The sequence below is a fragment of the Zophobas morio genome, unplaced genomic scaffold, assembly GCF_036711695.1.
Source record: "Zophobas morio isolate AGI-343-1 ecotype UQ-CSIRO unplaced genomic scaffold, CSIRO_AGI_Zmor_V1 ptg000012l, whole genome shotgun sequence".
In the NCBI taxonomy this organism is placed as follows: domain Eukaryota; kingdom Metazoa; phylum Arthropoda; class Insecta; order Coleoptera; family Tenebrionidae; genus Zophobas; species Zophobas morio.
Genome location: NW_026972117.1, coordinates 2,797,212 through 2,820,373, shown reverse-complemented (window position 1 = coordinate 2,820,373; position 23,162 = coordinate 2,797,212). Strand labels below are relative to the sequence as shown.

Below are 23,162 nucleotides of genomic sequence, written 5' to 3'. Positions count from 1 at the left end.
ATTGAAGAACTGAAAAATCGAAACTTGGAGAACTCCAAAAGTGGGAAAATCAGAAATAGATTAATTGAGAAATCGGAAAACTGAAAATTTAGCAACGTCAAAATTGAAAAAGTTGGAAAATAGAAATACTGAAGAACTGAAAAATTAAAAAATCGAGAATCAAAAAATCTAAAACTTAAAACAACAATTAAAATATCTCAAAATGGAAAATTTAGAAATCTAAACACCAAAAAAATCAAAAAACAAAAATTCGAAAACCTAAGATTTAAAAACCGAAAAACTGAAAAATCGACTAATCGAAACCCCAGAATTTAAAAAATTAGAAAATTGAAAAATTGGAAAATCGAAAAATTGAAAAGCTCAAAAGTAAGAAAGAAATCCAAAAATCGAAACATCAAAAAATCAAAAAAATAAAAATTCGAAAATTTAAAATTAAAAATCGAAATAGTCAACAATCAACAAATCGAAAAAACGAAACTCGAATATTTTAAAAATTAGAAAATTAAAAAATCGGATAAATCAAAAATCGAAAAGCCATAAAGTAAAATATCGAAAATTGAAAAATGCAAAATCTGAGACATTGAAAAATCGAAAAATCAAAAAGTCGAGAATTGGTGAATTTTTCGATTTTTCAATTTCTCAATTTTTTGATATTTTGATTTCTCTATATTTCAACTTTTTGATTCCTCCATTTTTTAATATTTAAAATTTTTTCGATTTTTTAAAATTTTGATTTTTGATTCTAAATTGCTCAATTTTTCGAATTTTTGATTTCTCAAGGTTTTGATTCTTCAGTTTTTAAATTTTTTAATTTTAACATATTACAAATTTTCTGTTTTTGGCGGTTTTAAATTTTCTATTTATCAATTTTTCGAATTCTCGATTTTTCGATATTTCAGTTTTTCAGTACTTTAATTTTTCAGGCTTTTGATTTTTCAGTTTCCTGATTGTTTAAATTTTCGAATTTTTCAGTTTTCGATTTTTCGATATCTAATTTGTCACTTTTAGGATTTCTAAATTTTGCAATTTTCCGATTACTCGATTTTTCAATTTTTCGATTTTTTGATGTTTCGATTTCTCGATACATATTTTAATTTTTTTATTTTTGAGTTTTTCCGTATTCTCAATTTTTTCGATTTTTAAAATATCAGATTTTTCGATTTAAACTTTTAGATTATTCAATTTCTCGATTTTTAATTTTTCTTAATTTCTCGATTTTCAATTTTCCGATTACTCAGTTTTCGATATTTCGGTTTTGGGATTTTTTAATCCTTCGATATCTCGAATTTTCAAATTTTTGGTTTCTCAATGTTTCGATTCTTCAATTTTTCGATTTTTTAAATCTGACATTTTTCAAATTTTCTGTTTTTGGCGTTTCTAAGTTTTCTATTTGTCCACTCTTCGAATTCTTTTCACTGTTTCAGTTTTGGGATTTCTCTCGTAAAGTTGAGAAGTCGAAAAATCGAAAAATTGAGAAACCGAAATAGGCCAAAATGGAAAAATCGAAAAATAAAAAATTGACAAGTTGATAAATCGAGATCTTAAAATTTAAGAACTATGTCATTTGCCAAAATCAGTTTCATCTTAGCAAGTTGGTACTGGTGACTAACCTTTAGAAAAATTATTAAAATTTGGAAACATTACGACCTTACTTATATGCACAAGGCAGAAATTTTAAACATCTCTAGTGTTTAGTTGGTTATACTTTAATGGATTTTTCTTTTGTTGTTTTTGGTTATAATTTATAAATGTCATTCTCTTTAATTTTGAAATGAGATCTTTGCATAGATACCTAAAATTTATTTGTTTAAATTTTTAAATTAATGTTTGCTGAGATCATCTACTTCCTTTTGGTAAAAAGATGAACTTTTACTCTGTTTCGATAGAGAAAATTGTAGCAGAGAGCACTCGTTAGCCAACGAATTCTTTAGATGGTGGCGCCATCTGTGTTTGTGTTTATTTCTCTTTCATAAAAAAAGTGTTGTCAGGGTGTCGGTGGAAACCACAAAAAAACATGCTTGCAAAAGTGGCAAGATGACATTTTATTATTTAATTCTCATACATTGTAACAACATTTAACGCATACACAATACTTAAAAATACGTAACATTTACATCACCCCTGAACCCAACAGTTGTAAAAAGTCGTGTACCAACGACCAAGTTTACTTGGTAGATATGGGTCCGTGCCCCAACTTATGTATAAAACTCCCGGCCACGTCAAACATGATTTTCACCTTGGGTAGCGTCGTGACAGCCAACCAAATCAAGCAAGTGTATAGACAGAACACGACAACCTTATGAATCACGTATAAACTGAAAAAAGAGTTGTAACCAAAACGCTAACACCCTTGGTGGTACTTACAACTTCTGCTTCCTCCTGCACCTCGGCAGAGTCGACAGGTCTTCTTTCATCAGGTACTGCCTAGCCCCTAGCACGCACGTCGTCATGTAATGGTCCAGCGGTACCGCATGGAAGTCCATCTGGAACGTCGCGATCTCCTCCTGCGTCATGTCGTGCGTCAGCCCCACGAACTTCTCGTTTTTGAACTTCCACTGACGCACTGTGAAGAACTGCAGCAGCTCCAGCCCGTCGTGGACTTTTCCTTGCAGCCGCACCATACTAGAACACACTGATACCCAAAAGTGGCAACGTCAACGTCAACTTACAATCGTGGATATCTGAAGAGAAGCAGCAGGAAATCGATGAAGTAAGCCGGAAGCCAGTGCAACAAAATGCAGTAAATTTTGTGGACTAGATAGGACGAGCGGATGTCGCCGTCTGGGTACCAAATTTGCATTTCGAAAGGGTTCTCGTAGACGGCCTGTCTGCCCTTGTTGAGGATCTCGCCCATGGTGATCGGGAGGCAGTCGTCTTGGGTCAGGTTATAAACAGGGACTTTATTCGTCCTGAAAGTCCAGAAGTGTTATTGAATTGAGTAACTACTGAAGACTAGACAAACTTTTCAGTTCTCGAACCTATCCTCTGCGCTATCACAATAGTGGCGTTAATCGCGATGTCCACAGGTACCACTTGCGCGTTGTTCTCAGCTTTAGCGTACATGGAACGGATGACGCCTTTGCCGCCCCCTACCAGGAGTCCCATGGGGCCGTTAAGACTGTCCACCCATCCGGGTAAAGGTTCCAACATTGCGGGAGTCACTGTGGGCAAATAGGGTTACGGAAATATATACAGGGGGATGGTTTCGTACCCACGGAAGGTCGTACTATGCATACGGGGATGTTGTCGACCTCGTCAGCGACCATTTTCTCCGCCAATCTTTTACTGTAGGTGTAGGTGTTAGGATGGGGGGCTATGACGGATTGGGTGGCTATTTTTAAAGCGTCATCTCTCATCCAGCGGGCTACTTCGATGACGTCACGGGGGTTTTCGTGGCAGTCGTAGATCTAGAAGTGGGTACAAAATAATTTTATTAATGAAACTAAGTACATTGGTCATAGTTCAGTGCATAATTTAATGTTGATGTGTTGTATATGAAGTCGACCTTAAACAGATGAACTCGGTGTACTATTATTGAAATTGCAAAAAAAAAATTATAGGGATCAGTGACAAGATCTTATGAACTGAAATAAATTTAACCTCACTTTCTGAAAGTTTTGAAGAAGTAATTTTAACGAAATTAAGGCCTAAAAAAATCCTTAAATGTGCAGAAAATGCTGTATAATCTGGAGCAAGAAATTAAGAATGCGGTGTACAACATAAACCGTGTTAAACCATCACGATCTGTCATTTCGAATGAATATTGTTGAAATCGTAATAACCCAATGGATTTTTTTGGGAAAACGTTTTGGAAACACTGTGTTCTATTTTGTATGATTTTTTTTATGTTTTTGGTGACAATTTTTGTGGTTGTTTAAAACTTAAAAATTCGAAAAATTGAAAAATTGAGAGATTGAAAGATTCAAATCGAAAAGTGATGAAGTCGAAAAATAGAGAAATCGACAAATAAAAGTTGAAAAATTGGAAAAGCGGCAAAATCAAAAAACGAAAAAATGGAAAACTGAAAAAACTGAGAAATCGAAATAGACCAAAATAAAAAATGTAAAAAATGATAAATTAACAAATCAAAAAATTGAAAAATCCAAAACGTAAAAAGGTAGACACATCGAAAAACCCAGAAGTCAAAAACAGAAAAGCCGAAGAAAAAAAAGAAAAAAGAAAAATATTCAAAAATCCTAAAACTGAAATATCTAAAAACTGGAAAATCGAAAAATCAAAAAAGTGAAGTCGAAAAATAGGAACCTTAAAAAATCGAAAAATTGAAAAATCAAAAACCTGAAAAATCAAAAAATTAGAGAATTGAAGAACAGGAGAATCGAAACACTCGAAGGTCAAGAAATGGGAAAATTAAAACATCGATTAATTGAAAAATCGAAAAATTGAGAGTTTATAACAGTCAAGTTTGAAAAATTAAAAAATCGAAAATTTGACAAAATGACAATTGAAAAACAGACAATCTAAAAGCGGGAAGTCGAAAAATCAAAAGATTAAGAAATCGAAACGTTTGAAAAATTCGAAAACTTGAAAAATTGAAAAGAACTGAAATGAAAAATCGAGAAATCGAAAAATATAAAATTTTAAAAATTAAAAAATCTAAAATTTAAAAATCGAAACAGTAAAAAAATCGACACATCGAAAAATCCAAGAGTCAAAAATGGAAAAGTCGAAGAATCGAAATATTGAAAAATCCCAAAACTGAAATATCGAAAAACTGAAAAATCAAAGAAAAACTAAAAATGGGAAACTAAATCGGGAAATCGAAAAATTGAAAAATCTAAAAATTTAAAACGACAATTGAAAACAGAAAATCTAAAACTGGTAAGTCGAAAAATTAAGCAATCGAAAAATTAAAAAAATCCACACATCGAAAATTCCAGAAGCCAAAAATCGAAAAGTCGAAGAATCAAACTATTGAAAAATCCCAAAACTGAAATATCGAAAAACTGAAAAATGGAAAACCTGAAAAATCCGAAAACTGAAATATCCAAAAACTGAGAACTTAAAATGTCGAAAAATTAAAATCTTAAAAAAATTAAAAAATAAATCAAAAACCTGAAAAATCGAAAAGGGGAACTAAATCAGGAAATCAAAACATTGAAAAATCTAAAAATTTAAAACGACAATTGAAAACAGAAAATCTAAAACTGGTAAGTCGAAAAATTAAGCAATCGCAAAATTGAAAAATCGAAAAATTAAAAAAATCCACACATCGAAAATTCCAGAAGCCAAAAATCGAAAAGTCGAAGAATCAAAATATTGAAAAATTCCAAAACTGAAATATCGAAAAACTGAAAAATGGAAAACCTGAAAAATTCAAAAACTGAAATATCCAAAAACTGAGAACTTAAAATATCGAAAAATTAAAACCTTAAAAAAATTAAAAAATAAATCAAAAACCTGAAAAATCGAAAAATTAAAGAATTGAAGAAATCAAAACATCGATTAATTGAAAAATCGAAAAATTGGCAGTTTATAAATATCAAATTTGAAAATTTGAAAAAACGACAATTGAAAAACAGAAAATCTAAAACGGGGAAGTCGAAAAATTGATTGATTAACAAATCAAAACATTTGAAAAATTCGAAAACTTGAAAAACTGAAATATCGAAGAACTGAAATGAAAAATCGAGAAATCGAAAAATCTAAAATTTTAAATATTGAAAAGTTAAAATATCAAAAAACTGGAAAATCTAAAATTTAAAAATCGAAAAATTGAAAAAACGACAATTAAAAAACAGAAAATCTAAAACCGGGAAGTCGAAAAATCGAAAGATTAAGAAATTGAAAAATTGAAATATGGGAGAGCTGAAATGAAAAATCGAGAAATCGAAAAATCTAAAATTTTAAATATTGAAAAATTAAAATACCAAAAAACCCTCAAAAGTCAAGAAATGAGAAAATCGAAAAATTGACAGTTTATAAATGTCAAATTTGAAAAATTGAAAAATAGAAAATTTGAAAAAAACGGCAATTGAAAAACAGAAAATCTAAAACCGGGAAGACGAAAAATCGGTTGATTAACAAATCAAAACATTTGAAAAATTCGAAAACTTGAAAAACTGAAATGAAAAATCGAAAAATCTAAAATTTTAAATATTGAAAAATTAAAATATCAAAACACTGAAAAATCTAAAATTTAAAAATTGAAAAATGGAAAAAACGACAATTGAAAAATAGAAAATCTAAAACCGGGAAGTCGAAAAATCGAAAAAAGTAAAAAGTCGACACATCGAAAAATCCAGAAGTCAAAAATGGAAAAGTCGAAGAACAGAAATACTGAAAAATTCCAAAACTGAAATATCGAAAAACTGAAAAATTCCAAAAGTGAAATATCTAAAAACTGAGAATCTAAAGAATCGAAAAATCAAGAAAGTGAAGTCGAAATATCGAAACCTTAAAAAAATCGAAAAATTGAAAAATCAAAAACCTGCAAAAACGTAAGATCGAAAAATTGAATAATAGTTAAACTCAAAAATCCCAAAACTGAAATGTCCAAAAACTGAGAAATTAAAAAATTGAAAAATTCAAAAATCGAAAAATCAATAAAGTGAAGTTGAAAAATCAAAATCGACAAATAAAGAGTTTATAAAAGTTAAAAATTGAAAAATCGAAATATTTAAAAATCGTAAAATTGAAGAGAAAAACTGAAAACCGAGAAATTGAAAAATTGAGAAATTGAGAAATTGTAAAATCGAAAAATTGCAAAATAAATAGCAGAAAACTGAAAGTCCCCAAACTAAAATTTCGAAAAACTGAGAATTCGTAAGTTGATACAGCAAGAAATTATGGTCGAAACCGGTTAGGATGTGTATCAGATAACGGATCATGGCTTATAAATCAAATCGTTTCCCAACGCTTAGAGTCGACATTGGCCTGAGTGCGCTCTGGTCTGTAGATCAAACAAGTAAGCAGCTTGTAATATTCTGGTAAATCTAGTGTCAATTTGTCGAAAGTAAAACGCGTCGTTAAAAATATTATGACGTTTTTTCTAGTTAATTTTATTTCTAGTTAGAAACAAATACTGTTGCCAACATAAGTCGAGGAGTCCTCAACCGTCATTTAATTTAAACTATGACGCTTCTCTATGTTCTCTGCTTTGGCCAGTGGCGTACCATTGGTGTACTGAAATAGGGGCATTATTTCGACAGAACTTCCTTCGCCTGAGGTGCAATAAATCCCGCATGATTTGCGATTTTTCATTTTGTGTTTCTTCAATTCTTGGAATTTGCAATTTTTTGATTTAAAATTTCTAGAGTTCTCAGTTTTTAGATTTGAAATTGTTCGTTTCGTTTTTTTTTGTTAACTTTATTTTTACAATTTTTCGATTTTTCATTATTCCGATTTAAATTTTTTTTTTTTAATTTCACAATTTTAGTTAGAATATTATACATATAAGTATAGTATTACCCCTATTTTGCTTAGCTCATTATTTTAAATAAATTGACTGAATTTTTTGACAAAATCCAACTAATTATTTTTGTTTAACAAACAGCAATTAGTGCAATTGTTTTAGATTATGTAACAACAACAACAACAACATAAAACACGTCTGACTAAACACACAATATCGCGTAGACGGTGAATTCTGGACCTTGATAATGACCTCCATCTACCTGTTACTCGTTGTCCTTGCCTCTAATAGTTCATCGCCAAAAAATAATCACAGTTCAAACTCCATTGACAACAATTACCACATCCTTCCTCCCCAAACTCACCCTCTCCTCAAAAACGTCTATATCCGCTGAGCAAAAAGCGGTGCTGAAGTATACGAACACGTCCAAATTCTGGATTTTCTTCACCACGTCGATGACCCTACCCGTACCCGCCGTGTTCTGCTCGATGGCGTCCTTCAACGTGGCCTCCAGCTTAAGACTCGCGGCGCAGTGAAACACCACGTTGACGTTGTTCACCAGGAGGTCGAGATCCTGCTGGTTGAGACCTAGACCTTCCGAGCTCAAGTCGCCAATTACCGGGATGATTTTGTTGATTGCGTAAGGCTGAGATGCTCTCAGACGCTCAAATAGCTGAAATTACCCACAATTTGGGACAGACGTCAATAATAATTTATGATAATTATAGTTAGATGAGTATTACGTACAGGCAGGGACCACATTTCCTGGATACGTGTTTCTGGATTTTTTCCTCGCTTGCTGCGGATGAGGATGTAGATGTTTTTGACGCCGGTGCAAGTGTAGAGGAGTTTTTCCAGCAGGACCTTGCCCATGAAGCCGGTGGCTCCGGTTATGAAGATAGATTTGCCGGTGTACCATTGCAGGATGGGACTTTCGTTTTCGATTTTTGTTACCATGGTGGTCTGGAACGAACCGCACTTGGTTAGAAAGTGGGTAGGATGGGAAAAAATCAGTGATTAAAGTGGTCAAGGTGGATATGCACAGACTGTGTTTATTTGTTTTATTTAAGTACCTACTGAGTTTTATCTTTTATTAATTGGTAAAAGGAAATGTAAGTGAGTGTAAATAGACACTTTCTTTGTAATGTATCTGTAAATAGTTTTTATTTTGTTAGGGTTTTTTTTGTAAAGATAAATTGTTATCATCAGTTAGGCAAAATTTAAAATGGAACTCCTTGCGAAAAAACTGCAACAAGTTTTCTTAATAGATTACGGCTGGCAACAGTTAAAATTTCACAAGGCAAACATCGCTTTCTTTTCTTAAGTAATACTATTATCGCGTTTTTGTGTGTATATTGTGATAATTAAAAAATACATATGATTACGCAAATATTGATCTTATCTGTTTTATTATGAGATTCAAAAATGTTCCTTGTCATTTTTTTGGCAAGTCAAGATCTTGTAAAGACTATTGCACCGGTGACATTTCTGTAAAAAATCTCCGCCTTCTTCAATTCCTTGACATTTCTTTTTAAACAAGAGTTCGACCCAAAGTAAAGTTCTCCTTTCGTAATTGTTGCTCAACTTGACGAGAATCTCAAAGAAATTTCTCGTCCAATATTTTTTTTTGTGTTGGCAGTTCTCAATTGGTGTCCCTGCTACTACGTCGTTCAGGGTTGTCAATTTTGACAAGAGCAGGTTTAATAAACTTTGACAATCAGGTATGCCATTATAAAATGAAAATAGGTTGCCAACCTGACAGAAAATCACACATATTAATAGTCCCTCGGTATTAATTAAAAAAATGTCTTCAAAAATATAAAAAATAAAATAATAAAGTTGGAAAATGACAATACAAAAAATATCAAAAACTATACACACAAAAATCTCATAAATCTCAAACAACAGAAAATTTGAAATTGACGTCTTAAAATTTTAAAGAATTAAAAAAAACAAAATCTCAACATCATTGTGAGGTTTCTGAATATATTTAAATAAATAGAAATGTATCTTAGGTTTAGAATCCTATAATTTTATAAAAAACTAAGATATTTAAGAATTTCAAAAGTTTCGAAAGTTCTAACAGCCCAAAAATTTTTGAAGATTTATAAAGATCTTAATAGACTATAAAATGGTAAAAATTCAAAAATTTCAAAAATATAAAACTTTTTAATGTTCCAAAAATTAACAAAAATACGAAAGATGCAGATGAACAAAAAATTTTGCACATAATGTTAAAAATGTTGTCTCTAAGACAATAGAGAGCGCGTGGGCGGTGTTAGTACCTGTTAAAATAAGATCTATTTTAATAAATGACATACCCTCGAAGAAAAGAGAGGGTGGGTGGGCGGGGCTAGTACCTGCTAAGATAAAACTGATTTTGGCAAATGACATAACCTCTAAAAAAAGAGAGGGTGGGTGGGCGGGGCTAGTACGTGCTAAGGTAAGAGTGATTTTGTCAAATCATGTACCCACGAAGAAAATAGTGAGCTAAAACTAACCCCACCCACGTCCGCTTATGAGTTTCACTGGTTTTTGATTAGATGAAAACTGAATTTAATTTTGTCAAGTGGTCCAATCTACGCTTAAAAAAATTTCCAAGTGGCCCCGCCCACCCACCCATTCGGTTTTCCTCCTGATCACTCATTCTATTGGACAAAAGGCAAATCCTACCCACCACCGCTTTTGAGTCTCATTTTTTTTGTTTTTTGATTAGATGAAACTACAATTAAAATGATTTTAACCATTTTTTTGGAAAATTTTTGAAAATTTTGAATTCACTTTTCGTATTTATTGGAACAGATATCCCGCCGGCGATTTCAGATTTATAACTGGTGGAAAATTATCTACAATTTGACACCAACTTTTAGTCAATTGAAATGATTTTAACCATTTTTTTGGAAAATTTTTGAAAATTTTGAATTCACTTTTCGCATTTATTGGAAAAGATAACGTAACAGCGATTTCAGATTCATAACTAGCGGAAGATTGTCCAAAATTGATAACAATTTTCAGTCGATTGAACCAATTTTAACTATTTTTTTTTTGAAAATTTTTGAAAATTTTGAATTCCCTTTTCGTGTTTATTGGAATAGATATCCCAACGGCGATTTCAGATTTATAACTGGTGGAAAATTATCTACAATTTGACACCAACTTTTAGTCAATTGAAATGATTTTAACCATTTTTTTGGAAAATTTTTGAAAATTTTGAATTCACTTTTCGGGTTTATTGAAACAGAAATCCCAACGGCGATTTCAGATTTGTGACTGGTGGAAGATTATCTAAAATTTGACACCAATTTTCGATCGATTGAACCAATTTTAACTATTTTTTTGGAAAATTTTTGAAAATTTTGAATTCACTTTTCGTGTTTATTGGAACAGATATCCCGACGGCGATTTCAGATTTATGACTGGTGGAAGATTATCTAAAATTTGACACCAATTTTCGATCGATTGAACTAATTTTAACCATTTTTTGGAAAATTCTTGAAAATTTTCAATTCATTGTCCGTGTTTATTGGAACAGATATCGTGACGGCGCCTTCGAATTTGTAATTGCCGGAAGATTATCCACAATTTGACACCAATTTTCGGTCTATTGATTTAATTTTAACAATTTTTTTTGGAAAATTTTAGAAATTTTTCAATTCACTTTTCGTGTATATTGGAACAGATATTCAGACGGTGATTACACATTTGTAACTAGTGGAAGACTATGTAAAATCTGACACCAATTTTCGGTTGATTCAACCATTTTTAACCATTTTTTGGAAAGTTTTTGAAAATTTTGTATTCACTTTTCGCATTTATTGGAAAAGATAGCGTAACAGCGATTTCAGATTCATAACGAGCGGAAGATTGTCGAAAATTGACACCAATTTTCAGTTGATTGTACCAATTTTAACTATTTTTTTTTGGAAAATTTTTGAAAATTTTGAATTCATTTTTCGTGTTTATTGAAACAGATATCCCGACGGCGATTTCAGATTTGTAACTGGTGAAAGATTATCTACAAATTGACACCAATTTTCGATCGATTGAACCGATTTTAACCATTTTTCTTTTAAATTTTTGAAAATTTTGAATTCACTTTTCATGTTTATTGGAACAGATTTCCTGACGCCGATTTCAAGTTCGCAACTGGTGGAAAGTTGTATATAGTTTGGCACCAATTTTCGGTTGATTGAACCCACTTTTGCCATTTTTTTGAAATTTTTTTCGGAAATTTTGACTTCGCTTTTCGTGTTTATTAGAACAGATATCGTGACGGCTATTTCAGATTTGTGACTGGTGGAAGATTATCTAAAATTTGACACCAAGTTTCGATCGATTGAACTAATTTTAACCATTTTTTTGGAAAATTTTCAATTCACTTTTCGTGTATATTGGAACAGATATTCAGTGATTTCGCATTTGTAACTGGTGGAAGATTATCTAAAATTTGATACCAATTTTCGGTTGATTCAACCAATTTTAACCATTTTTTGGAAAATTTTTGAAAGTTTTGAATTCACTTTTCGCATTTATTGGAAATGATAACGTAACAGCGATTTCAGATTCATAACTAGCGGAAGATTGTCCAAAATTGACACCAATTTTCAGTCGATTGAACCAATTTTAACTATTTTTTTTGGAAAATTTTTGAAAATTTTGAATTCATTTTTCGTGTTTATTGAAACATATCCCGACGGCGATTTCGGATTTGTAACTGGTGGAAGATTATCTACAAATTGACACCAATTTTTAGTCAATTGAAATGATTTTAACCATTTTTTTGGAAAATTTTTGGAAAATTTTCAATTCACTTTTCTTGTATATTGGAATAGATATTCAGACTGTGATTTCACATTTGTGACTGGTGGAAGATTATCCAAAATTTTAATACCAATTTTCGGTTGATTCAACCAATTTTAACCATTTTTTGGAAAATTTTTGAAAGTTTTGAATTCACTTTTCGCATTTATTGGAAATGATAACGTAACAGCGATTTCAGATTCATAACTAGCGGAAGATTGTCCAAAATTGACACCAATTTTCAGTCGATTGAACCAATTTTAACTATTTTTTTTTTGGAAAATTTTTGAAAATTTTGAATTCATTTTTCGTGTGTATTGAAACAGATATTCCGATGGCGATTTCAGATTTGTGACTGGTGGAAGATTATCTAAAATTTGACACCAATTTTCTATCGATTGAACTAATTTTAACCATTTTTTGGAAAATTTTTGAAAATTTTGATTTCACTTTTCGCATTTATTGGAAAAGATAACGTAACAGCGATTTCAGATTCATAACGAGCGGAAGATTGTCGAAAATTGACACCAATTTTCAGTTGATTGTACCAATTTTAACTATTTTTTTTGGAAAATTTTTGAAAATTTTGAATTCATTTTTCGTGTTTATTGAAACAGATATCCCGACGGCGATTTCAGATTTGTAACTGGTGAAAGATTATCTACAAATTGACACCAATTTTCGATCGATTGAACCAATTTTAACCATTTTTTTTTTTAATTTTTGAAAATTTTGAATTCACTTTTCATGTTTATTGGAACAGATTTCCTGACGCCGATTTCAAGTTCGCAACTGGTGGAAAGTTGTATATAGTTTGGCACCAATTTTCGTTTGATTGAACCCACTTTTGCCATTTTTTTGAAATTTTTTTGGAAAATTTTCAATTCACTTTTCGTGTATATTGGAACAGATATTCAGTGATTTCGCATTTGTAACTGGTGGAAGATTATCTAAAATTTGATACCAATTTTCGGTTGATTCAACCAATTTTAACCATTTTTTGGAAAATTTTTGAAAGTTTTGAATTCACTTTTCGCATTTATTGGAAATGATAACGTAACAGCGATTTCAGATTCATAACTAGCGGAAGATTGTCGAAAATTGACAGCAATTTTCAGTCGATTGTACCAATTTTAACTATTTTTTTTGGGAAATTTTTGAAAATTTTGAATTCATTTTTCGTGTTTATTGAAACATATCCCAACGGCGATTTCAGATTTGTAACTGGTGGAAGATTATCTACAAATTGACACCAATTTTTAGTCAATTGAAATGATTTTAACCATTTTTTTGGAAAATTTTTGGAAAATTTTCAATTCACTTTTCTTGTATATTGGAATAGATATTCAGACTGTGATTTCACATTTGTGACTGGTGGAAGATTATCCAAACTTTGATACCAATTTTCGGTTGATTCAACCAATTTTAACCATTTTTGGGAAAATTTTTGAAAATTTTGATTTCACTTTTCGCATTTATTGGAACAGATAACGTAATAGCGATTTCAGATTCATAACTAGCGGAAGATTGTCGAAAATTGACACCAATTATCAGTCGATTGTACAAATTTTAACTATTTTTTTTTTTGGAAAATTTTTGAAAATTTTGAATTCATTTTTCGTGTTTATTGAAACAGATATCCCGACGGCGATTTCAGATTTGCAACTGGTGGAAGATTATCTACAAATTGACACGAATTTTTAGTCAATTGAAATGATTTTAACCATTTTTTGGAAAATGTTTGAAAATTTTGAATTCATTTTTCATGTTTATTAGAACAGATTTCCGGACGGCGATTTCAAATTCGCAACTGGCGGAAGATTATATATAGTTTGGCACCAATTTTCGGTTGATTGAACCCACTTTACCATTTTTTTGAAATTTTTTCGGAAATTTTGACTTCGCTTTTCGTGTTTATTGGAACAGATATCGTGACGGCGATTTCAGATTTGTGACTGGTGGAAGATTATCTAAAATTTGACACGAATTTTCGATCGATTGAACTAATTTTAACCATTTTTTGGAAAATTCTTGAAAATTTTCAATTCATTTTTCGTGTTTATTGGAACAGAAATCGTGACGGCGCCTTCGAATTTGTAATTGCCGGAAGATTATCCACAATTTGACACCAATTTTCGAACTATTGATTTAATTTTTTTGGAAAATTTTTAATTCACTTTTCGTGTATATTGGAACAGATATTCAGACGGTGATTTCACATTTGTAACTAGTGGAAGATTACGTAAAATCTGACACCAATTTTCGGTTGATTGAACCAATTTTAATCACTTTTCTGGAAAATTTTTGAAAATTTTGAATTCCGTTTTCGTGTTTATTGGAACAAATATCTTGACCGCGATTTCAGATTTGTATCTGGCGGAGGATTATCTACAATTTGACATAAATTTTCGGTGGATTAAACCCGATGTTAACCATTTTTTTGGAAAATTTTTGAAAATTTTGAATTCACTTTTCGTATTCGTTGGAAAAGATATCGTAACGGCGACTTCAGATTTGTAACTAGCGTTAGATTATCTACATTTGACACCAATTTTCAGTCAATTGAACCAATTTTAACTATTTTTTGGAAAATTTTCGGAAATTTTGAGTTCATTTTTCATGTTTATTGGAACAGATATCGTGACAGCTATTTCGGATTTGTAACTGGTGGAAGATTATCTAAAAATTGACACCAATTTTTTTGTCAGTTGAAATGATTTTATCCACTTTTTTGGAAAATTTTTGAAAATTTTGAATTCAGTTTTCATGTTTATTGGAACCGATTTCCTGACGGCGATTTAAAATTCGCAACTGGTGGAAAATTATATATAGTTTGGCACCAATTTTCGGTTGATTGAACCCACTTTTGCCATTTTTTTAAATTTTTTTCGGAAATTTTGACTTCGCTTTTCGTGTTTATTGGAACAGATATCGTGATGACGACTTCGAATTTGTAATTGCCGGAAGATTATCTACAATTTGACACCAATTTTCGGTCTATTGATTTAATTTTAACTATTTTGTTTGAAAATTCTTAATTCACTTTTCGTGTATATTTAAACAGATATTCAGACTGTGATTTCACATTTGAAACTAGTAGAAGATTATGTAAAATCTGACACCAATTTTCGGTTAATTGAACCAATTTTAATCATTTTTCTGGAAAATTTTTGAAAATTTTGAATTCCCTTTTCGTGTTTATTAGAACAAATATCCTGACCGAGATTTCAGATTAGTATCTGGCGGAGGATTATCTACAATTTGGCATCAATTTTCAGTGGCTTGAGCCAGTTTTAACCATTTTTGAAAAAATTTAGAAAATTTTGAAATCATATTTTACTTTTATTTCAATAGACGTCGTAAAGGCGATTTCGGATTTGTAATTGGCAGAAGAGTATCTATAATTTGACATAAATTTTCGGTGGATTGAACCCGATGTTAACCATTTTTTTGGAAAATTTTCGAAAATTTTGAATTCACTTTTCGTATTCATTGGAAAAGATATTGTAACGGCGATTTCAGATTTGTAAGTAGCGTAAGATTATCCACATTTGACACCAATTTTCAGTCCATTGAACCAATTTTAACTGTTTTTTTTTTTGGAAAATTTTCGAAAATTTTTAGTTCATTTTTCGTGTTTATTGGAACAGATATCGTGACGGATATTTCGAACTTGTAATTGCCGAAAGATTATCCACAATTTGACACCAATTTTTGGTCGATTGAACAAATTTTAGCAATTTGAAAAGTTTTAAAATCCAATAATTGAAAAATGGAAAAATTTTAAAATCGCAGAATTGATTGCAAATTGAAAATTCGAAAAATTTCATATTGAAAAAAGAAAAATTAAAAATGAAAACAGCGAAAAACTGAACCAGATAATTGAAATAGAAAAAACAATTATAAAATCGGAACTTTGGAAAATCCGAAAATGTAAAAATGTAGAAGGTTGAGTTTTTGCGAAAATGTTACCAATTTCGTGACCGTTAATGATAAAACTAATTTTTTTAAAAATGAGAAAGAACTGCATAAATTCGACCCAAAAGTAAGCTTTTCTTGTCATAATTGTTGTGTTAAATCTTAACTAAACAAATAAAAAGTCAAAACACTAATAAGTCAAGTGGTAAACAACATAAATGTTTAACAAGATTTGTTTATAGACTGCTAACGAAATTAACTTCCAGATTTTACAACAGAACATAAATCACAATAAATGAGAGAAAATACTTAAAAGCCTGCTACAATTTGAGACAATTAGTGAATTTCGTGTGAATAATATTAGCTATTGGCACGAAATATTTTAAATAAATTACGCAACTAACAAAATAAAGAAAATTCGTCAGTAAAGCGAACATTACGAAAAAAGCCACTCTTGTTTTATTAGAACTAAAAATAACGAGAGAAATTTAATATATTCTCCTAATAAAGGTCAACATATCTTGAAGAAAATCTAGCTACATATTTTCCACAACGCGTGAAGAGAGAGTCAACTTAAGAAATCATGTTCTGTTACGGTCATGATTCCAATTTAATACTTACATGTCAAATATTACTTGTACTAATCAAACAAAGAAAATCCTGAAATATTTTTAGAAAAAACTTTCTTGTTCTAAGCGCAGTTACCTCACTCGTTGCAGTATATTTTACTAAAAAACACGCCAAACATTTTGTATATTAATGAGCGGCCGAATTTTATGTACAAATCCCGCGGCGAATTTCTTTTCCAAGCTCTTTCCTAATTTCAACATTCTCCTGCGGCTAGGTCAAGCGGTAAAAGTATTCTCCACACTAACAACTTTTGCTCCAATAATCGTCTCAGAAAATAACCACCAAAATCTGTTTACGAGTCAATATTTGAGATGAGTCAATACAGCAATGCAGATACCGTTGGCAAACAGTCGACAAGTGGTTTAAAGGATTTGTTTGAAGAACGAGTGTAAATATGTGCATATATTAAAAAATGATTTAGAGGTTTTAGCACGATTAATAATTTGAACAGACTTTCTTGAGTAGTTTCAAATTAAATAAATTAATAATTTAACGCCTGTGTAGCACTTATCTTCAAGCACTTTCGTTTGTTGTACTTATTTTTTATTCAAGATGGTAAATTCAGGCGAATTTTGTGCGTACGTGGCCTCACCGAGCATTGCAGTCTCGGCCTCTCATTTAATTAACTTATTCATTCTTCGTTAATTAAAATAAAGCAAAATATATTTATTTATGAAACTTGAGGGTCCTGACCCGTAAATGCGATCCATGTGGAATTTTTTTTTGAAACCTGTTTGGAAAGTATAGCACATTTCCAGTGCTTGTAACCAGTGGAAAAATACTTAGTTACCTCAGAGAGGAACAACCTGATTGCCTCCTCTCGGTTCGCCTAGAAAATTGCTTTGATGAATGAAATGGGTACGATGTTGCTTTCACGTGATGCAAGTTTGGTATTAAAATAGGTTTATTCTTGGTGTCGTTGAACCACCGAACGCTTCTAACGATTTATTTTAGTATTTTTAAAAAGTACAAAAATAAATAACTTGTGTGTCGTTTTAAAATTGCCGCCAACATGACGTCACGGGCCCAACATGCGCTTCGTGATTATATAGGAAAGACCAGACCTAGGCCAATTTTTTTTTACAATCACTGTTTAGGTGTCACTTGATGCAGAAAATTTTGGTTGCGCCTTGAGGTGTTTTTGATTAGAAATTTTATGACATGTTGTGTTGATTTCTTGAAATTAATGGCTGGTTTATTACGAAAGCTCCGGTCGATGCAGGTGGAAAAAAACTGACTGCAGGGAATGCATAAATTCAAACTGACATAGAAATTGGAGATAGTTTGAAATCGAAAGTGCACTTTTACTATGCATTTTTGTTCTAAAAATAGTTTCGGTTATTAGATAACATATGGAAAAGTTTTAAAAACGTGTTAAAAAAAGTTGATACTAGATTTATTTTTTAACAAAAATTGGAGTTTCTAAAATTATGGAAAATTTTGTCGCAGTTGGTGCCATAAATATCACATTGTAACATTTGAAGTTTAAGTTTTCACAGTAATAAATTATTATTATGTGTTAACAAATCCGAAATATGGGAGACTGTCCAAAGTGGTCCCCAGAATTTATTGCTGAATAAATCTTGTTCTCTGTGATGTTATGAGTGCAAAAAATGTATTTACAGCACATTATCAACGGGAATAAATTACATCGGAAGAATGTCACGTAGACATTTGCTAGATTTGAATGAGTTTATCGCCCCAAAACCGATGACTAAAATTATTCATAAGCCTCCATGGAACAGAATATTCTTCATGTTATTATTATAATTCTTACTTTATCGTTATTTTATTGATATAAAGACGAGCATATTCGCACATTTTCCAGAAAATGTGGATCGTTCTTTTGAATAAAAACTTATCATGCTTATCATAACTGTAAGCCATCTGCAAGATTTCAAAGCTTTCGGTTTTACAGATCCCAAATTAAATGTCAAAATGTTGTTTCCTAATTTTGATTTTTTTTCCAAAAATGTGGATGTTTCGGGTAAAATCTCAATTCGGAGTCATAAACTACACGTGTAAGACTATCTTATTTGATACAATTTAAAACCCATTTACTACGTACAATTTTGAAGTGACGTCATCACATTAGTGGTGGGGATGATTAGACAAATTTTGAATTCGCTTTCCGTGTTAATTGGGACAGATATCGTGACGGCAATTTCGGATTTGTAACTGGTGGAAGATTATCTTCAAATTGACACCAATTGTTTGTCAGTTGAAATGATTATCCATTTTTTTTGGAAAATGTTTGAAAATTTTGAATTCAGTTTTCATGTTTATTGAAACAGATTTCCTGACGGCGATTTTAAATTCGCAACTGGTGAAAATTATATATAGTTTGGCACCAATTTTCGGTTGATTGAACCCACTTTTGCCATTTTTTTGAATTTTTTTCGGAAATTTTGACTTCGATTTTCGTGTTCATTGGAACAGATATCGTGACGACGACTTCGAATTTATAATTCCCGGAAGATTATCCACAATTTGACACCAATTTTCGGTCTATTGATTTAATTTTTTTGGGAAATTTTGGAAAATTTTTAATTCACTTCGTGTATATTGGAACAAATACTCAGACGGTGATTTCACATTTGTAACTGGTGGAAGATTATGCAAAATCTGACACCAATTTTCGGTTGATTGAACCAATTTTAATCATTTTTCTGTAAAATTTTTGGAAATTTTGAATTCATTTTTCGTGTTTATTGAAACATATCCCGACGGCGATTTCGGATTTGTAACTGGTGGAAGATTATCTACAAATTGACACCAACTTTTAGTCAATTGAAATGATTTTAACCATTTTTTTGGAAAATGTTTGAAAATTTTGAATTCACTTTTCATGTTTATTGGAACAGATTTCCTGACGGCGATTTCAAATTCGCAACTGGCGGAAGATTATGTACAGTTTGGCAGCAATCTTCAGTCAATTGAATCCACTTTAGCCACGTTTTTGAAAATTTTTTGAAATTCTGAATTCGCTTTCCGTGTTAATTGGAACAGATATCGTAACGGCGATTTCGGATTTGTAACTAGTGGAAGATTATCTACAAATTGACACCAATTTTTTTGAGTTGAAATGATTTTATCCATTTTTTTGGAAAATTTTTGAAAATTTTGAATTCAGTTTTCATGTTTATTGGAACAGATTTTCTGACGGCGATTTGAAATTCGCAACTGGTGGGAAATTATATATAGTTTGGCACCAATTTTCTGTTGATTGACCCCACTTTTGCCATTTTTTTGAATTTTTTTCGGAAATTTTGACTTCGATTTTCGTGTTCATTGGAACAGATATCGTGACGACGACTTCGAATTTATAATTCCCGGAAGGTTATCCCCAATTTGACACCAATTTTCGGTCAATTGGTTTAGGTTTTTTGGAAAATTTTTAATTCACTTTTCTGGAAAATGTTTGAAAATTTTGAATTCACTTTTCATGTTTATTGGAACAGATTTCCTGACGGCGATTTCAAATTCGCAATTGGCGGAAGATTATATACAGTTTGGCAGCAATTTTCAGTCAATTGAATCCACTTTAGCCACGTTTTTGAAAATTTTTTGGAAATTTTGAATTCGCTTTCCGTGTTAATTGGAACAGATATCGTAACGGCGATTTCGGATTTGTAACTGGCGGAAGATTATCTACAAATTGACACCAATTTTTTTTGAGTTGAAATGATTCTATCCATTTTTTTGGAAAATTTTTGAAAATTTTGAATTCAGTTTTCATGTTTATTGGAACAGATTTTCTGATGGCGATTTGAAATTCGCAACTGGTGGAAAATTATATATAGTTTGGCACCAATTTTCGGTTGATTGAACCCACTTTTGCCATTTTTTTGAATTTTTTTCGGAAATTTTGACTTCGATTTTCGTGTTCATTGGAACAGATATCGTGACGACGACTTCGAATTTGTAATTGCCGGAAGGTTATCCACAATTTGACACCAATTTTCGGTCAATTGGTTTAAGTTTTTTGGAAAATTTTTAATTCACTTTTCGTGCATATTGGAACAAATATTCAGACGGTGATTTCACATTTGTAACTAATGGAAGATTATGTAAAATCTGACCCCAATTTTCGGTTGATTGAACCAATTTTAATCATTTTTCTGGGAAATTTTTGAAAATTTTGAAATCATATTTTACTTTTATTTCGATAGATGTCGTGAAGGCGATTTCGGATTTGTAATTGGCAGAAGAGTATCTATAATTTGACATAAATTTTCGGTGGATTGAACCCGATGTTGACCATTTTTTTGGAAAATTTTTGAAAATTTTGAATTCACTTTTCTTATTCATTGGAAAAGATATCGTAACGGCGACTCAGACTTGTAACTAGCGTTAGATTATCTACACTTGACACCAATTTTCAGTCCATTGAACCATTTTAACTATTTTTTTGGAAATTTTGAATTAATTTTTATGTTTATTGGAACAGATATCGTGACGGCTATTTCGGATTTGTAATTGGCGGAGGATTATTTGCAATTTGGCACCAATTTTTGGTCGATTGAATAAATTTTAACAATTTTGTGGAAAATTTTTGAAAAATTGAAAAGGCGACAAATTAAAACATCGGACAAAATTAAAAAATTAGAAAACTGAACGAAAATATAGCAAAATCGAAACATTGCGAATGAAACTAAAAATTCAGACTTTGAAAAGCTTAAAATCGGGAAAATTAAAAATCAAAAAAATGAATGAATCAAAAAATTGAAAAGCCCAAACATTTTAAAATCGGAAAATTATGGAATCGTTAAAGTTGTAAAGTCGAAGAACATAACATTGAAACGTCGAAAAATTGAAAAGTTAACTTCAACAAATGAAAAAGTGAATAATTTTAAAAATTATGATTATTATTACACATATAAAACGAAAACTAAAAAAATTGCAAATTAAATTAAAGAAATGAAAAATTGAAAAATGGAAAAACTGCGAAATCAAGAAATGAAAATTTAAAGAATCTAAAAGATGAAAAACCGAAAAATTGCAAATTGAAAATTTGAAAAATTTCATTTGAAAAATTGAAAAAGAACTGCATAAATTCGAGTTTCCCACATTTTCCAGAAAATGGGGCGGCTCGTTCTTAATTTGATCAATACTAAATTGACTGATTCATTAATTTTTTGAGTCACCTGTTTAAGCAAATCTAAAAAATATGAATGCAATGATTAAAAGTCTGTTCGAATTTTGCAGATTACAAACTGCATATAAATTAAAATTAAAATAGTCTGTGAATATGAAATTTGGTTACGTAAAAACACGTCGAAACGACTAATTTTTTGTGAGAATTTCATCTGATATTCAAATGCAGGAATAACAAAATAATAAAAAATGAAAACAAACATTTGAATAAAGTATTCAAGTTAATATGTCTTAAAAATTGCTACTAATAAAATGACAAAAAACCACTGAAGCCGCAGACAATGTTTACATTTACCCGTGTTAATTTTTTCACAAAAGCCGTCTTCCTTGACAAATAACAGCTTGTTGTGTGTATAAAAATTATTAATTCTTGTCTGTATTAAAAAAAAAAACAGTGGTTTTTAAATATTTTATAAAGTAATACCATAAACAGGTTTTAGTTGATGACGCCATCAAAAAATTGAACAAATATAGTCGTTTTGACAATTACAATACTTTAGACTAGTTTAGACATTGGGCTCTTTGCTCGTGGCTATAACTTTCACTTCGAAATATGTTTATGAAGAAAGTAAATAAATTATGCGACAACATGAATTCTAATAAGTGGTTTGTTATGTTTCATTTTTAGACGTCCAATTCAGGCATAAAATTCAAACAATCAAGTTCACTGAGACAGTTCAATTTTTTAATATTACCCACTCAACTTGTCATTAAAGTTAACTTTTATCAAATATGCATTGATCACCTAAATATATTTTGTGTTTAGTGTCAACTCACCACAATTAATATAGTAACATAAAAACAAAAATTGCAAAAACACCAACCACTTACCTACAACTCGTGTTAAAAAAAACTTAGACCAATTCGTAGGTGAAGAACACCGTCACACGCCACCGCGTCGAACAGACTTGGCACTCGGATTCGGTTTGAGACGTGTTGGATGCTAGCCGTAACATCCAACTGGCGTTAGTACGCGGTACATCAATGGTAAACTTTCAAAATCGCTGGTTCTCGTCGTCCAAACCAGTTCTTCCGTTTCTATGCTAGCTTCAAAAAGATTTCCATCGGCAAAAACGCACCGAACGAGAAAATGGAGCGTATCGTGATAACTGGAAGGTGCGTGAGAAACAACAAAATTAAATAATAGAAGTTGTACAGGAAGTGGATTTGGACATGTTGCATAATTTGTATTAGATATATTTATATGTGTTGATTTATTAGCTCCTGCTTGTACTTTACACTTGTTTATTGCTGTTATTTTGACGTAATCGAATTAGGTAATTTT

General features: G+C 31.0%; 1 protein-coding gene across 1 annotated transcript; it reads right to left on the bottom strand.

Annotated features, from left to right (window-relative positions):
• Nucleotides 1-2,023: 2,023 nt before the first annotated feature.
• Nucleotides 2,024-22,862, bottom strand: LOC135127616 (putative fatty acyl-CoA reductase CG5065). Its single transcript, XM_064054124.1, has 8 exons — nucleotides 22,709-22,862; nucleotides 8,120-8,335; nucleotides 7,737-8,045; nucleotides 3,212-3,407; nucleotides 2,963-3,161; nucleotides 2,670-2,909; nucleotides 2,365-2,622; nucleotides 2,024-2,315 (listed from the first exon to the last, which is right to left on the bottom strand). The coding sequence occupies exons 2-8, from the start codon at nucleotides 8,327-8,329 to the stop codon at nucleotides 2,165-2,167; spliced, it is 1,563 nt and encodes a 520-aa protein (XP_063910194.1). The 5' UTR covers nucleotides 8,330-8,335; nucleotides 22,709-22,862; the 3' UTR covers nucleotides 2,024-2,164.
• Between the last annotated feature and the right edge of the window lie 300 nt (nucleotides 22,863-23,162).